The 17,154-nt window shown below is 45.2% G+C and overlaps 2 protein-coding genes across 7 annotated transcripts in view; one reads left to right on the top strand and one right to left on the bottom strand.

Annotated features, from left to right (window-relative positions):
- The window catches only part of PARP9 (poly(ADP-ribose) polymerase family member 9), a 32,579-nt gene extending 24,386 nt beyond the window's left edge, over positions 1–8,193 (bottom strand). Inside the window, exons 1-3 of one of the 4 annotated variants that reach the window (XM_032629880.1) lie at positions 8,085–8,193; positions 2,962–3,043; positions 2,013–2,154 (exon numbers count right to left, since the gene is read on the bottom strand). In XM_032629880.1, the coding sequence (XP_032485771.1) occupies positions 2,013–2,154; positions 2,962–2,976 (157 nt within the window). In that variant the 5' untranslated portion in view covers positions 2,977–3,043; positions 8,085–8,193. The remainder of the gene's footprint in view (positions 1–2,012; positions 2,155–2,961; positions 3,044–8,084) is intronic. The other 3 variants (XM_032629882.1, XM_032629881.1, XM_032629883.1) reach the window with 3 other exon arrangements.
- On the top strand, positions 8,165–16,701 carry DTX3L (deltex E3 ubiquitin ligase 3L). Of its 3 annotated transcripts, none has more exons than XM_032629884.1 (5): positions 8,165–8,461; positions 9,311–9,513; positions 11,374–12,909; positions 13,336–13,553; positions 14,396–16,701. In XM_032629884.1, exons 1-5 carry the CDS (start codon positions 8,272–8,274, stop codon positions 14,463–14,465), a joined length of 2,217 nt encoding a protein of 738 aa, XP_032485775.1. In that variant the 5' UTR covers positions 8,165–8,271; the 3' UTR covers positions 14,466–16,701. The 3 variants fall into 3 exon arrangements, 2 of the variants coding, with proteins under 2 accessions (XP_032485775.1, XP_032485776.1); XR_004349608.1 differs by having other exon boundaries at positions 8,238–8,461; positions 13,336–13,823; XM_032629885.1 differs by having other exon boundaries at positions 8,377–8,457.
- The last annotated feature ends 453 nt before the right edge of the window (positions 16,702–17,154 follow it).

The following is a 17,154-nucleotide window of genomic DNA, read 5'->3' as shown; positions in this document are numbered from 1 at the left end:
CCAGAAAACACCAGGGGTGTGGGATGGGAAGAGGAGAGTGGGAAAGTGAGACAGGGAAAGTAAAGAAATGAATAAAGGGGGTGTTACAAAGCAAATGAAGCTTTAACTCCACAGGGGGACAGTTTAGACCATGTGTCTCAGAATTATATCACCAGAGGGGTAAAGGAGCTGGGATATTTGTCCAGTTTTTATCAGTCATTGGTCGAGGATGCTCCTGGGGACATAGTCCAGCACATGGGCGGAGCACTGACAATATGACAGTAAACAATTCTCCACCATACTCTAGTTTTGTAGCGCGATTTTGGTGGAATTAAAACTGATTGGCTGCGCTTCCCTGGTGGCACAGTGGTTGAGAGTCCGCCTGCCAATGCAGGGGACACAGGTTCGCGCCCCGGTCCAGGAAGATCCCACATGCCGTGATGTGGCTGGGCCCGTGAGCCATGGCCGCTGAGCCTGCGCGTCCGGAGCCTGTGCTCCACAACAGGAGAAGCCACAACAGTGAGAGGCCCGCATACTGCCAAAAAAAAAAAAAACTGATTGGCTAAAAATTATTTACTGCATGTGGCAGCAACATGATGTGCTGCTCAGATCCCCCTTCTGTGAGGGGGGCAGTATGGTTAGCTGACAGCCTCCAGTTGTTAGCCCCTCAGGGCCCATCTCAGCCTTCCAACCCAGGTCATGCTATTCTCAGGGTGGCTCCCATCAATGGCTGAACAAGGCCATTGATGTCCAATGTGGGACTCCGCCAATGAGCAACCTCAGACTGGCAGAGCTTTTTTTTTTTTAATTAATAAATAAATTAATTAATTTTTGGCTGCATTGGGTCTTAGTTGCTGCATGTGGGCTTTTCTCTAGTTGCGGTGAGCAGGGGTTACGCTTCGTTGTGGTACGCAGGCTTCTCACTGCAGTGGCTTCTTTTGTTGCAGAGCATGGGCTCTAGGCGCACGGGCTTCAGTAGTTGTGGCTCGCGGGCTCTAGAGCACAGGCTCAGTAGTTGTGGCGCACAGGCTTAGCTGCTCCGCGGCATGTGGGATCTTTGCGGACCAGGGTTCGAACCCGTGTCCCCTGGATTGGCAGGCGGATTCTCAACCACCGCACCACCAGGGAAGCCCAGACTGGCAGAGCTTCGCCAGGTTTACATTACAGTCTGATGGTTCCACCTGCCCAATCCAGTTTCTTCTCTTTTCCTTTTACCTTCTGCATTCCTAACTCCATCTCAGTTTCCGCGTCCTGGAGAACCCAGCCTGTGCCAGTGTATTTCATGGGGTCTAAAGCATCATCACTATATGCCACTGAGAAAGGAAAAACGATGCCAACTAAACCTATCAGTGGGTAGAGAGTAGCCTTACTTCAGAGATGTGAAAAAAATGTGTGCCCTGAAACAGATTATAGTGTAGTAATTATTTTTTACTTCAATTCCCATTTCTAATCTGAGCCACCTAGAAAGACCTCTGGTGACCTCAATTACAATCACCTAAAAGCAGCAGCACATGAGTAGTCCGAGCCAACAGGCTTGTGCTTTGGTTGAAAATCTCAAGTGGGCCACCCAAGTTTAGGCAGGTTCCATTTTGGCTCTTTATTTATTTTTTTTGCAGTACGTGGGCCTCTCACTGCCGTGGCCTCTCCCGTTGCGGAGCACAGGCTCCGGACGCGCAGGCTCAGCGGCCATGGCTCACGGGCCCAGCCGCTCCGCGGCATGTGGGATCTTCCCGGACCGGGGCACAAACCCATCTCCCCTGCATTGGCAGGCGGACTCTCAACCACTGCGCCACCAGGGAAGCCCCCGTTTTGGCTCTTACAAGCCTTGTTGAGCAAGGAGACAATCAGTGGGTCACCTCTTATCAACAGTTTCAGTTCTAGGGCTGTGGTCAGAAGGGTCTCACATCTTGTGGGCAAAGGATAAGATCAACGGGAGCCCTAAGGGAACACATCTGCTGGTGCCACACTGCTTCCGAAGCAGTCCCCCTTCTGAGGCATATGCCCGGTCCCCACAAGGTCCTGCAGTCACGCACCTGAACATCTGTAGGGGGAGATAATCTCCTCTGTATTCCCCTTTCTCCACTGAGGAAAGATATGAGCAAAGATTTTCTGAGACAACAGTGGGAGTGAGGTGATCCTACCTGATTTCTCATTGTAAGCTGCTGCTCCAACACCCTGTGAAAAGTGAGAGTGGTTTAAAAAAAATTGAGACCGAATGATTTACAGATTACTGATAACAAATACCGTTTCATAAACACAAAGCAACAGAAACCTTCCTAAGAACACTGGGTTTGAGGGGGAAGGGGAACACGTTTGTTTGTTTAATGAGTGTGCCTGAAATACCTGAAATACTAAATGTTCCAGCCAACACTGACTCTACCCCGCTTCCCTAGAGGCCAATGCACTTTTAATTCTGGATGGGATGAAGGGCTGGAGATTACCACTTGAAAAGGCTCAAAGGTCACAGACCAAAATGACCCAAAACTCTCAGCCAGGATCCAATCTCCAAAGGTTTGTGGGGTTTCTCTAGACAGAACAACACGGGGACATGATCCTCATCAGCGACACCTCCCCATCTACCACTTTCAATTGCTTACTTCATGATACAAGCCTGAATGTGGAATTTTCAGGATAAACAAATGAGGTGCCTTTTCCCTGGTCCCTTATTTTTATTCCTCCTCCATCCTCCTCCTCCCCGCGTGCTGCAAAAGCAGAATTGCTGAATGAGTAGAGAGAATAAAAATGATACTGAGGCGACATTTTTTTAAAAATCACCCATCCTCATGTTGACTCTGTTGATTATACTAGCATATTCTTGAGTCCCCATCTCTCGCACGGGGCAAGGAGAAAACTTTTACTGGGAGAGTAAAACCAAATAAGTATACCAGTTATAACTGAAGACCCCAGATTTTTTGCTGTTACAGGAAGAACTATTCACGTGCTGATCAAAGTTTATTACTTATATACATTTATGCTTTTTACCTTGGAAAAGTCCATCCTCCAGGTCTCTGGGGTCTTTCAATGTTTACTCTGTTTTGTCTTTCCCAAATGTGGTGGCCCCCTTCTAGGAATGAATAGAAGGATGTAATATGATGAGCATCTTAGGAAATTTGGTGAGAATACACAACAGGAAGACTAAACAAGATTTCTGATCTTGAGTGATTTTTAATTTCACTTGGTGAAGATGCACACATTGTTTTCGCTGCTGTTGTTACTGTTTACCCTCTATCCTTTACAGAGAGATTCAAAGAAGGGAAAGAACTGTATGCGCTACAGCAGGGAAAGCTTTATGAGGAAGGTGAGGCTAGAGCCAGGCCTTAAAGGACGAAGCAGGCTTTTACATATTTAGAAGAGGATGATGATACCAAATGGTAAAACTAAGCACAGCATTCAAAGAGCAATGAGGAAAAACCAGCCTATGGGTGAGTGAAGACCCCTGGAGGGTGTCCAAAGAGAGGGAACTGTGCTTATGCCTGTGGAGGACATACGTTACTGAGTTTGTGATAAATATCTCTGATCGAATTAGAAAGGGGATTGTCTGGATAAAAATCAGAGACCGTGGGAAAACATATTTTAATAATTTTTCCTTCTAACAGGTAGGAATTAAAGACTGTGAATTTTGAGGAGAATAATAATAAAAATGCTTAAAGACACCGTTGCCCACACTTGTTTCCACATAGTTGCCTCTAGGCCTCTGAAATTATTTCTGATGCCTCTACAATAGGAAAATTTTGTGCGACTCTCTACAGCATCAGAGCACCATCATTCTTTCTTTCTTTTTTTTTTTTGGTAATATTTATTTATTTTATTTTTGGCTTTGTTGGTTCTTCATTGCTGCGCACAGGCTCTCTAGTTGCGGCCAGCAGTGGCTACTCTTCGTTGTGGTGCGCGGGCTTCTCAATGCAGTGGCTTCTCTTGTTGCGGAGCACGGGCTCTAGGCATCTGGGGTCAGTAGTTGTGGCTCATGGGCTCTAGAGTGCAGGCTCAGTAGTTGTGGCTCACGGGCTTAGTTGCTCCGCAGCATGTGGGATCTTTCTGGACCAGGGCTCGAACCCGTGTGACCTGCGTTGGCAGGAGGATTATTCTTACATGTCAGGAAAAGCTGCAAGTCCAAGTATAATCCAAAAATGCAGGGAGAAGATGCATTTTTGCCTCCAGAGGGCACTGCTGTTTTCACAAAAGAAGGAAAACTGCCGCATCTGCTCCCACTGTGGGCTTCCAGTGGGTTTTTCTTTAGATGATGTTGCACTTGTTTTCTTTTTTTCTCATTATTAATTTTTATTGGAGTATGGTTGCTTTACAATGTTGTGTTAGCCTCCATGAATCAGCCATACACATACAGATATCCCCTCCCTTTTGTACTTCCCTCCCATTTAGGTTACCACAGTATATTAGGTAGGGTTCCCTGTGCTATACAGTATGTTCCCAGAAACCGTCTATTTTATACATGGTATCAATAATGTGTATGTGTCAATCCGCCTCCCAAGCCCTCCCTCCCCACCCCTTTCCCCCTTGGGATCCATACATTTGTTCTCTATGTCTATGTCTCTATTTCTGCTTTGCAAATAAGATCATCTATACCATTTTTCTAGATTCCACATATATGCTTTACGATACGATATTTGCTTTTCTCTTTCTGACTTCATTCATTCTGTATGACACTCTCTGGATCCATCCACGTCTCTACAAATGACCCAATTTTGTTCCTTTTTATGGCTGAGTAATATTCCAATGTATATAGGTACCACATCTTCTTTTCCATTCCTCTGTTGGTGGACATTTAGGTTGCTTCCATGTCCTGGCTATTGTAAATAGTGCTGATATGAACATAGGGTGCATGTGTTGTTTTGAATTATGGTTTTCTCTGGGTATACTCTTGTTCAGACCAGGCTTCAAGGGCTCTGGGACAGACTTGACAGTGGCGGATGACACTCTTTTAACCCCAAAGAAATTAAAAACAAGGAGCGTATTGTCCAAAACATTCAATCTCTTCTTTTATTTTAACAACAATAGCAACAAAAGCCTTCCCAGCTTTCCATCACTGGTTCCTACTATGTTCCTTTCTCTTCATGGGCAGCATGAAGGAGCTGACTCTCCATCCACCTGTCTGCTCAGCCCACTGCAGTCTGACTCCCAGCTCAGCCCCAGCCTCCTCTGAAACTGCTCGCAGTGTCTTCCACGTGGCTAACCCCAGTGGACCCTCTTCTGTCCTAATCTTTATTTGACCTCTCTCTATAGTTTCATTCTTCATTTCATTCTCTGATTCCTGAAGCTCTGCTTTTTGGCTTCTCCTATACCATCTTCCCTTGGTTCTTTTGTTACCTCTCACTTTGCCTTTACAGACCTTTCCCCTGGATTCAGCCTCAGTCAACTGTCCCAGGATTTTGTCAAGAGGCACATCTCAGCTCATTCTGTACACCCTCAAAGGGTGATCTCATCCACTCTCACGACTTCAACTCACCAGCTGCAAATATGACTCCCACATCTGTATCTCTAGGCTATGGCTCTCCTAAGCCTCACTTTTCAAGACTACATGAACGTCCCATAGTCCCCTCAAACTCAGCTTCTGCAAAACTGGACCCATAGTCTCCTCATTTCCACTCCCTGCACCGCTACCTACCCTCACCCAACCCCCTCCAAAATCCATGCTTTATCTCCTAGATGCCACAACTTGGTAAATGATACACCATTTATCCACTCAAGTCAGAAATCTAGAATCTTCTCTTCTGTCCCATATTCAACTCATCACTGGGTCTTGTCCACCTAAATCACTTTCAGATACGGCCCTACCCTCCTTGCCCATTGTTACCACTTCACTTCAGGGCCTCAGGGCCCCTTGCCTGAGCTATGGCAATACATTCTTTTTAAACATTTAAATGTACTTAATTTTATGTTTTATTGTTTGAATTGTTCAAATTTTGAAAGTATAAAAGGCTCCCTCCTACTCCCCTCACTAAATTCCCTTCCCAGAGGCAATCACTGTTATTAGCTTCTCCTGTGTCCTTCCAGAAGCATTTTTACACAAAAGCATCTTTTTTTCCTCACAAAGAAGGCATTTATTTGAAAAGCACTCTCTGCTCAAAACCTTCTGCAGACTCCATCACCTATGGTAAAGATCAAGCTCTTCAGCCTGGCATTCAAGGGTCTCTTTGCCATATCAGTCTCCCAGCCTCCCCTTTACACACCCAATGCTCCGGCGGAACTACAGTGCTGCGAAATGCACTACTCGATGTTCTCCAAACTCTCCTTCACCTCTGGGTCTTTGCCCTCAGGGGGAGGAAGCTCTGGGACTTCACCTTGGTCAGAATGCTCTTCAGAGCCTGTGCCCATCCTCCAAAGGTAGCATGTTACACACACTGTTCTGCATCTTCCCTTTTCCATTTAATGTATTCTAGAGATCTTTCCATGTTGGCACACAGAGAGGGTCTTCCTTCTTTCTACTGCTCATTGCATTCCATTGCATAGATGCACTATAAGTTATTCAACTGCTAGTACCCTCTTTTATGGACACAAGGAGTTTCTAATCTTTTTTTTTTTTTTTGTAGTACGCGGGCCTCTCACTGCCGCGGCCCCTCCCGTCGCGGAGCACAGGCTCCGGACGCGCAGGCTCAGCGGCCATGGCTCACGGGGGCCCAGCCGCTCCGCGGCACGTGGGATCCTCCCGGACCGGGGCACGAACCCGCGTCCCCGGCATCGGCAGGCGGACCCTCAACCACTGCCACCAGGGAAGCCCTCTAATCTTTTACTATTATAAAAAAGGCTGTAAAGAACAACTTAGTACATAGGTCACTTCACAGAGGTGCTAATCAATAAACGGGACAAATTCCTAGAAGTGGAACTGCAGAATAGGGATGTATATGCAGTCATAATTCTGATAGCACTGCCAAATTGCTCTTCATAAAGACTCACCCATTTCCAGTCTTACCAGCCACGTGCCAAAAAACCTTACCTCTGGCCTCTCCACCTCCATTCATCCCTGCATGGAAATGTGTCCTTCACGTGATTGTCAACACCAGCTTTCTAAAATGCACATCTGACATGTCACTCTCCTGCTTGCCCTGCCTACGAGCCTTCCATATCTCGTTAACCGATCTTGAAGACTTTTCACTGTCTAGAACTGTGCTGTCCAGTGTGGGTCATTAGCCACACGTAGCTCTTGAGCACTTGAAATGTGGCTAATCACAACGGAAAGGTGATTTAAATGTGAGATAAACACTGGATTGCAACGACTCAGGATGACAAAAAAGAATGTAAAATATGTCATTAATAAGTTTTTAACATTGATTACATGCCTAATGGTTAATTTAGGATATAGTGAGCTAAATAACATAAAATTAATTTCATCTGTTTGTAATTTAAAAATTATAGCTACCAAAAATTTTAAAATGAATATGTAGCTCACATTATATTTCTATTGGACAGCACTGGTCTAGACCCTTCCTCTGTCATCTCCCTTACTCATCACAGCTTCCCAAGGCCTCAGTGTCCCCTCTGTGCTTCAGATACAGTGGTCTCTGTGCTTTTGATGCTCCCCATCCCTCCCTCTCCTTCTCTCTTTTAAGATTCTTTTTCAAACTTCCTATCAAGGCCTTCAAGAGATTTTGCTTTTTTAGTCACAAGTCTACCTCACCTTACCAGCAGGTGAGGTCAGGTGCCTCCCCTTTCACCTTTATTCCCTAGTACACAGGGCACAGCATGCAGTTGTTCTGTATTGGCCAAATCGAGAAATGAGAGCAGAAAAGCCCCAAGAGCCAGTCTAAAGCATAGCGTTAGAGAAGGTAACATGTGATGTGTCACAACGCAGGTGAACAAATTCAAATTTTTAAAAAATGTAGGTAAGTTTAACCTGAATTCAGAACATGTATTACATTTCAGCTGCAAATAATAGTAACAACAGTAAGAGTTAAAAGGAATCAAAAACTCAGGAGAAACTTTCTTTGACTTGAGCATCTGCCCAGCCTCCATCCTCACCAGGGGAGGCTTGGCCCTGGGCGCGTCTCTCGACCGCTTCTCCCCGGCCCGTTCCCCGCCCGAGTCCGCAGGAGAGGAGACCCGGGCGCCTCGGCGCCCCACCGCCCCGGGAGCAGGGGACGGGACCTACTCACCCGGCAGTCCGCGGCAGGGAGGACACCGAAGAGAGGAGCGGGTGCGGCTCTGCCGGGAACCGAGAGAGATCTCCGGGAAAGCGAAACTGAAACTTTGCGCTCCAGGGCGGCGGGCCCCGACGCACCCCCTGCCAGTGCCCGGCACAGCGGCGTCGCGAGTCGCGGCGTCATCCCCGCGCGGAGAGCCATGGCTTCGAACCTCTGCCCGCCGTCCCCGCTGCTCGTGCGGGTGTCGCGTCCCGGCACCCGCCTACCATGGAAGCTGGAAAAGTACTTCCAGAGCCGGGAGTCGGGCGGCGGGGAGTGCACCGTGCAGGCCCGGGACCGCAACGACCCCAACGCGGACACCTTCCGGGTGCAGTTCGTGCATAGGGCGAGTGAGCTGCGGGCCCGGGCTGGGGGGCAACCACCGTCCTTGGGAAGAGGGGAGGGGTGGGGGGCTCCATGCAGACCCAGTTCAAGCTGACCTAGGAGAGAGGGCGGGAGAAAGTCTGGTGGGGGACAGGAACCTGGGGGTCCTGCTGGCAAGAGGCGCAAACCCAGAGAGTAGGACAGAGCTCACAAGTGCCCAGTCTCTGACCTGGGCCGACTGTGCCTTAAACTTGATACTTCGCAGTCTCCTCGCCGTGACTCCTATGTCTCAGCTCTCAGAACACGCTTGCCACCCCCAGACGCCTGTCAGCCCTTGTCACTTAGGAATTTCACTTTTATGTTTTACATAATTATTCCACTGATTTGTTTTTGAGAATTCGAAAAGTTATATATGCTCACTATGGAAAAGGGAGAAAAGAATAAAGAAAACCACCTGGAGAGAAACAATGTGAACATTTTGATATATTTCCTCCCAGCCTTTTCCTCTGAATGTCGGTAAACACATAGTAGTTCTAAAACTGAGTCTACACTTCTGATTCCTGCTGTTTTCACTTAACTCATAATGAGTGTCAGGGAAATGGGGAACTGGCAACAGTTTCAGGAACATGACTTTTAATGAGTGGACGATATTCCATTATCATTAAGCTTTCCTTTCTACAGTAGAACTTAAGCTGCCTACTTTAGAGTTTTGAATAGCTCCCTCACCTTATCACCAACCCACCATTCCAGGATATGCAGGGAGCAGCCCTTACTGGGAGGGTTGTTGGGGCAAGGTACAGATGCATGAGTAAGAGGATTATTTGAAATTGCTCCCATTTCTATGTGTATGTATATATTTAATGTCTCCACTGAAGGTAAGGAGGGAGTGTTGAAGAAAGGAAAGCACCAAATTGTGGTTGACAACCAACCTGTGGCTATATTCCTGGAACCCAATGACAATGCAGTAGAGAACACCAGGATGTCTTCTTTGACACAGTCACGAAAAGGGGCAAGACCTGGTGAGAAGCATCCAAATGAAAAGGACATTTCTAGCGCTGTGGATTCCTGTGTCCAGAAGGTGAGTATTGAAGGAGCTAGGTATGTTCCTGCAGCTAACTCTCCAGTCCAAGGACCATTTGCTGAGGATTTATTATGAGCCTGGCACTGTTGTAGACATTGGGACACAGAGGTGAACACAACAGACAGGTCCCTGCTGGGGAGAGGTACATAGAAAGACAATAAACAAGAAAACAAAATAAATAAAACCATTTCAGAGAGTGATACGTGCTAAGGAGAAAATATAATGGGGTTTCGCCTTAGAGCTTGACAGGGCCAGGGCAAGGAAGGAGAAGGAATCTGTGTTATTTCCGACTAGAAGTCAGAGTCTCTGAGGAGGTGACATTTGGCCTGAGGCTTGAATGATGAGCAGGGGCCAGCCATGCAGAGTCATTGGACTGCCTACTGTGTGCCAGGCACTGTCACAGGAGCTGGAGATCAGCCAGGAGCACAGCAGACCCTGCCCTCAGGGACCTTACATTCTAGTGAGGGAACCAGACAATAATAGTAAACATATAGATACGGAATAAAATATCTGCCAGTGTTAAATATCTGCTAGGAAGAAGAATAAAGCAGGATAAATGATAGTAACAGAACTACTATTTTAAATAGGATGTCAGGAAAAACCTCTCAAATGAGGTGACCTCTGAGTAGAGACACAAATGAAGTAAGGGAGCTAGTTAAGTGGATTTCTAGGGGAAGAAGTTTCTAGGCAGAGGGAAAAAAACAAGTGTAAAGCTGACACCCCCCCTCCCCCACTCCCCACACACATCCAGACAGGAGCTCACATCCTGAGCCCAAGAGCTTCAAAGAGAGAGACTAGCGTGGCTGGAGGGCAGAGAGCAAGATAGAGAGTGAGAGAGGAACTTGGAGAGGTACCTAGAAGTCAGGTCTTTGAGGGATGAAGGTTAGGACTTTGGATTTTAACTTAAATGTTAGGAGATTCCTTAGATGGTTTTAAGCAGGGGAATAGAGTGATCTGATTCACATTTCTGCAGGATCACTCTGGCTGCTGTGTGGAGAACAGAATCTAGGAGGAGGCTGAAGTGGAGGGTCAGAGTCCAGTTAGGAGGGGTTGCAGTGAACCAGGCGCAAGGTGACAATGGCTTGGACTCTGGTGGTCCTGATGGAGGTGTGAGAAGTGGCTGGATTCAGGAAACATTTTGAAGATCTAGAGGAAGGATGTTATATGCAGAGGAAATAGCTTGTGCAAAGACCTCGAGGGAGAACAAAACATTAGAAATCTTGCTTTTATATTACATTCAATTTGCCTCTGTCCTTTTTCACCTAATCTGGTGTTTGTCTTATACTTGAGCCTCTAAAGGCCAGGGTTTAGAGGGCCCAGCAACATTGCATGCAGTTAGGGGGTTAGTTTTGTTTTGTTTTTTAAAAAGAGAAAAAAAGAAAGAAGGACGAGGGCAGAAGAGAAAAAACAATAATAGGAAAAAACATCATCCTCAGATTTATGGCTCCCTCCCAGGCTTACACTCTTCAGTGAGAGACACAGCAATTTACCCAGAAAGTCGAACGAAGTGCCTTCCCTCTGCCCTACTCCCCAAGGTCAAAGCAAGAGTGGCAGCTCTAGAATCCGGACTTCCTGTCCATGGAACTTTTAAAAATGTTAGTGCCCGGGCTCTACATTTACATCAGAATCTCTGGAGATGTGCTTGGGCCTTGGGTGTTTGTTTTTATTTTTCCTCCCCAGGCCATTCTAATGTACAGACAGGGCTGGGTGCCTCTGGGTTGTAATACATTGCATGCTTTGCAAAAAGGATTGGAAAGAAGTCACAGTGGTTATTTCTCTAGTCTCTAGACATTCTCCTGAGAGGAACGTAGACCTGGATGTCTAATAGATTTTATTTGTTCCCTTTTAAAATTTCAGATCTTTCTTACTGTCACAGCTGAACTGAACTGTCACCTGTTCTCTAAAGAGCAGAGGGAACACATCGCCATTCTCTGCCCCAGTGTTGAGCGAGTGAAGGGCCATGAAGGAATTGAGAAAGTGCGTGGTGACTTCAGAGATATTGAAAAAATACATGGCTTCTTGAGTGAACAACTCCTAGAAAAGGAGCAGAAACGAGAATCTTCCCCTTTGACAACAGAGAGGGAGCCACTCCATCAGCAGGACGGGAACAGCTGTGTTTCTCCCTCTGAACCAAAAACCAGGTCAGAAGAAAAAAGCAACCGTTTTGAAGTTCCCTTGGCTTTCTTTGAATACTTCACATACACCTGCCCTGATAAAATATACTCAATAGAGAAAACGTTTGGTACAAAAATTAAAACTCAGAAGAGTTCTCCGAATGTGGTCTATTTAGACTTCACCTCAAGTCAATCAGGTAACCTCAGAGCAGCTCGCGAGTCTTTTGTCAGAGAATTTCAGAAGAGTGTGGAGACTCTGAAGCAGGAATGTGTTACTCTGGCAGACAGTAAGCAGGCACACAAAATCAAACAGGAATTAAATCACCAGTTTACAAAGCTCCTTGTAAAGGAGAAAGGAGGAGAATTAACTCTCCTTGGGACCGCATATGACATTTCAGCTGCCAAACATTTTCTTGCCTCAGAAATCTCTGAAAGTCTTGTCAAGGCACCTGTGAAAATATCGACTCCCAAGCACATGATGAATGGAATTGAGGTTGACACTGCTCACTATCAGCTTTTAGAAGCAGAGTTACTCCAGGAGATATCACAGATAGAAAAGAAGTACGACACTCAAAGTAAGGTTTTGGGAACAAGTCAGAAAACCTGCATTCTATTTGAACCTAAAACCAAGGAGTTAGATCTGTCTGTGCATGCTTATTCAGGTTTCATTGATGCCTATCAACATGTCTCAGGTCAGATTATGAGAGAAGTTCTTTTGCTGAAACTTTTGGGCAAGGAGAGAAAGCACTTACGTGGGACCAAGTTCTCTGATGACTTTCGAAAAAGGCATCCAGATATAGACTTTGTGCTAAATCAAGAGTCAGTGACTTTGATTGGGTTGCCAAATCACCTTACAAAGGCAAAACAGTATGTCTTTAACAGAGGGAGAATGTCTCCATTAGGTAGAGAGAAATGGAGTGAAACACCCACGGACACTGATAGTAATGATTCAGAAACAGCTTCACCAACATTGCAGCACTCTACCAGTTCTGAGGTGTCAGAAGTGGACAAGGAAAAGGACATATGTACCATCTGTTTGAACACCATTAGTAACAGACAAGTGCTGCCAAAGTGCAAGCATGATTTCTGCAGCCCTTGTATCAACAAAGCCTTGTCATATAAGCCAGTCTGTCCTCTGTGCCAGACTTTCTATGGTGTCCAGAAAGGGAATCAGCCAGATGGAAACATGAGTGTCATTTTCAAAAGAGACTCACTTCCAGGTTATGAATCCTATGGCACCATTGTGATTACTTACAGAATTGAAGGAGGCATACAAACAGTAAGTGTTTCTGAGGTCCATGGGTTTCTTTCCAGTGTGCTGGGATTACCAGAGCAACAGGGACTGTTCTGTTACCAATTAGACAGTGGATTTCCCAGGTAGTTACCTCCATGGTCATATGCAAGGATTTTAAATGCTGATAACGGTAACAATGTTTACTTATAATTTAGGTATCTTTTGTGTCTATTAAGGCAGAGAAAGGGTGGGTGGTGATTGTGCGCTGGAGTGGGGGAAGTCAGGAAGGTGGACAGTGTTCCCAGCATGAACTTGGGGAAAGAGGAGAAATATGAATTCTATGGGGAACGTGAGCAAACCTTGAATACTTTTGTTGGTTTTTGTTTGTTCTATATGCATATGAACACATCTACACATCTAGTAAAATTCTGACACAATGTTTTCATGTGACATTTTCTTGCCTTCATATAGAAAGAGCACCCAAACCCAGGAAAGAGATTTTCTGGAATATGTCGAACTGCATACTTGCCTGATAACGAGGAAGGAAAAGAGGTTTTGCATCTGCTTCGTAGGGCCTTTGACCAAAAACTGATTTTCACAGTGGGAGACTCTCGAGTATTAGGAGTCTCAGATGTCATTACGTGGAATGATATCCACCACAAAACGTCCAGGTTTGGGGGACCAGAAAGGTGAGAAGCTTTTGAAACAGAATGGCTGCTAAACAGAATTTAGAGGTCGTAAAACATGGCAATTTGAGGATGTGACTGCAAGGAGACAGTTTCTAGCAGTGGGATTGGATGCCGTGTTTTGACAGATGCTCATCTGGGGTGATAATCTCAAAGACAGAGAGATTGCTTCGTATGACCTTCTACCCTCCCAACCACAAAGTGTCATACAGTTAATAAATTTTGCATCAGTGGGCAGCAGATCTTCAGAATCCAAGATGAATGGTATCTAAGGTGATTTAATTTGGGGTTTCATGTCTATTTGAAGGGTAGATCCTAGGAATGTTATTTACTTCGTCTTCTTTTAAGATCACCCTTTCTTCTACCCTCCCCTCCCATGAGTCCATAGAGATCCTAAATTCACTTGGCTAACAGAACTCTAGAAAAAGTCTTACTTAATGGGGATGGAAGTTGTATTATGGGCATTCCAATTGCTGTTTATGAAATTCAGATAGAATACCTCAGACCCTTAATATTCAAGAGGGAATACATCTTAAGGCTTAATTTCCCAAATTTGAAAATCTTCCTGTAGCAAAATGATTACCATCCCTAAAAATATAGTATATTATAACCTTATAAGAGTCATTGCTTACCATGAGCTGAAAATTAAAGTCTTGTTGGAATGCAGATCCTGGGCAGACAGCTAGGCCTGCTCACTAGTGAAATGACTCACGGCAGCACACTTACAAATCAGCCTTCAGGATTGCTTGTGAATACTTGCAACACTGAATGCTAATGCCAGGGACCTACTGTACAGATTCTTTAAAACCATCTGTGATGAAGCTAAGGGCCTTTTTCTTCTGCAGGTATGGCTACCCTGATCCTGGCTATCTGAAACGCGTCAAACAGGAGCTGAAGGATAAAGGAATTGAGTAAGAAGGGTATTGGAAGGATAAGTTGAGCCAAGCTTGCAAAAGGCACAGTTGAAGAAGCAGAGTAAATTCTAATCTAAATCCTTATGTAAAAACACCGTTAAAATTGTTTCATCTCAAGAAGTGGTTTGTGGGGAATTCCCCGGCGGTACAGGGGTTAAGACTCCGAGCGCTTCCACTGCAGGGGGCACAGGTTCGATCCTGCGGTTGGGGAACTAAAATCCTGGCTGCACAGCCAGAAAAAAAAAAAAGAAGAAGTGCCTTGTGTAAGAATCTGCTGGTCTGTCATTTCTGGAGTGTTACATTTTCTGGAAGATCTGTGTAATCTTGCTGCAGAGGTAGTGTGCCTCATTCTCGTGTCATCTTTGTGGAGGCTAGAGGGGTGGAGTGCTGTGGATCTGAAATCATCTGTGTTGTTCAGCTGAAGTACCAGCTGTCAGTGGATCCTCCTTTTATTGCCATCTCTCGGGTAGTCCCTCAGTTTTGTCTGTTTGCTCTTTGATCCCTCCCCTAAAAGTAAAACCTTAACGTGAAGGGTGGTCGGGAGGGAGGAGGGCTTTGGTTATGGAAAATTAGAGACCGACGTTAACCTCCCTGCACCATGGCCAGAGGAGTGGCCAGGACAGAGACTGAGCAACCTTGGTAATAAAGGGAATAAGGCTATTATTTTTGACAACACAGAGCCTGGTGAACAGTTGGTGCTTAATAAATGTTTGCTGCCTGACTCAAGTTGCTAGTAACCCCGCAGAGAAACATGTTCCCTAAATCTTTGGCAGAGGCAGGAGTAAGGAAGACAGCTCTGGAGTCCTCACCACTTATTTGGGAAATGGAGTTTCTTACTCCAGAACTCATGATCTCTGAACTCTGACCGGCCTCTAACTTTGTCCTTGCTCCCTGCTGATTCCTATAACCTGCCATATGGTGTGCACTTCCCCTGCCCTAGTAATGCTACCCATCTCTGAACATTTTTCCCTCTGGATATAACTGTACGTTTTCTTTTTTTTTTTTTTTTGCGGTACGCGGGCCTCTCACTGTTGTGGCCTCTCCCGTTGCGGAGCACAGGCTCCGGACGCGCAGGCTCAGCGGCCATGGCTCACGGGCCCAGCCGCTCCGCGGCATGTGGGATCTTCCCGGACCGGGGCACAAACCCGTGTCCCCTGCATCGTCAGGCGAACTCTCACTGCACCACCAGGGAAGCCCTATTGTACTTTTATGTATACCCCGCTTGCAGTTTTAACAGATAAATCACAGGAATCTCCACAGACTCTCATGAGAAAAATGAGAAAAAACCCTTTTCCTCCCTTTTGCTAAGTCCTACCACGTCATGCTTTCTCCCTTAAAATATGTCTCCCTAAAATTGTCTGGACAGAGAAAAGGCTAGAGTCGTGCCTACCATAAAGAATACGGACATGTCAAAATTTACTTTTAAATGGTTCCTCAAGTCAGAAGAAAGTTTTAATAGCAAACTATCTCATTATCCATGTCCCAGCCTCTCTCCAAAAATGATGAAAGAGATGTCATTTTCTTTTCCTAAAGATACGTGTACACACAGTTTTTTTGGTCAGACAGTAATAGTTAATATCGTATACTTATTTTGTCCCCTTTATGAGAGCTTTATATCTGTGTGATTGATACTATTGGCATCCCCGTTTCATAACTGAGAAAACATGCAAAGAGAGGATAAGTACCTTGACAAAGATCACATAATTAATAAGCAGAAGTTCTGGGATTCAAAGGAGTTAGTCTGGCTCCAAGGCTTCTGTGCCCTAGAGCTGTACTGTCTCCTACAGGGGTCTTTTCCTCCATGGAGGAGGCTGAGGACTCCCCATTATTCTGAGCTGCTCTCAGAAATGGATTCCTGCACAGTGCTCAAAGCAGATTTCCTCTGTGGAATTCCTGTTTGAAGAACTTAAAAACCCAGAATCTTTTTCTTTGTCCAGAGAGTTGAGGAAGTTTAAGGTAAATGATATGTCTTTTTAAAAAAAATCGGATTAGACATTTAGTTTTTGGTGATTCACTAAAGTCTTAGAGTTATGATTGTTTTGTATCTATGGATATTTTAGCTAAATTTGCTTCAAAAAAGCAAAAGTTTGGTCCCTGCTAAGGTCTGGATCCTTGATTGCAATGTGTATGCAAGTTTCATGGTGTGGTTGGTGAGCCTTCGGATTACTGCTTTTGCTCTGTAGAAGGTATTATCATTGGTATCTGCTATAAATAAAGTTATATCCACTTTAGAAACAGATTGCGTTCCTTCCCACTTCTTCTTCCTTAGGTTTAGATTCTGGGTGTTTCCTACAATACATACAGTGTACAACATACCATGTGGGCAGATGTCTTTGCTTGATTTTGTGTGTAGCTTTTGCTAAATAGTATCACAATAGAACTTTACTGTTGACTTCACTGCTGCCACGTTCAGCTGTAAAAATCACATTTCTTAGTATTTTTCCTCCTTAACACATAGGTTACTACAAAGGTAAAGGTAGGCTGCAGGTTTCATCACTTCTCTCCTTCTACATTATAACCCATCAAACTGCACTTGCCCCTCCTTGCTGCAAGAGTTTTTGTTTCACCTTTTTAGCATTAGTGCTGGATTACTGAAATGGCTCACTAGGCCCCAGCAAATTAAGGCACCTTTTTCTCCAAAAAAAAAAAGAGAATTACAAGTAATATTGAGATATTTGATGTCTCCCTAA

This window comes from Phocoena sinus, chromosome 4 (assembly GCF_008692025.1).
Source record: "Phocoena sinus isolate mPhoSin1 chromosome 4, mPhoSin1.pri, whole genome shotgun sequence".
NCBI classification, from domain to species: domain Eukaryota; kingdom Metazoa; phylum Chordata; class Mammalia; order Artiodactyla; family Phocoenidae; genus Phocoena; species Phocoena sinus.
The sequence above is the reverse complement of the archived record's forward strand: the minus strand, read 5'-3'. Positions and strand labels throughout refer to the sequence as shown.

Coding starts and splice junctions, on each gene's coding strand:
- DTX3L (XM_032629884.1), top strand. CDS start 8,272: ATGGCTTCGAACCTCTGCCCGCCGTCCCCGCTGCTCGTGCGGGTGTCG. Junction 8,462..9,310: donor GCAGTTCGTGCATAGGGCGA/GTGAGCTGCGGG, acceptor TCTCCACTGAAG/GTAAGGAGGGAGTGTTGAAG. Junction 9,514..11,373: donor TGGATTCCTGTGTCCAGAAG/GTGAGTATTGAA, acceptor TTAAAATTTCAG/ATCTTTCTTACTGTCACAGC.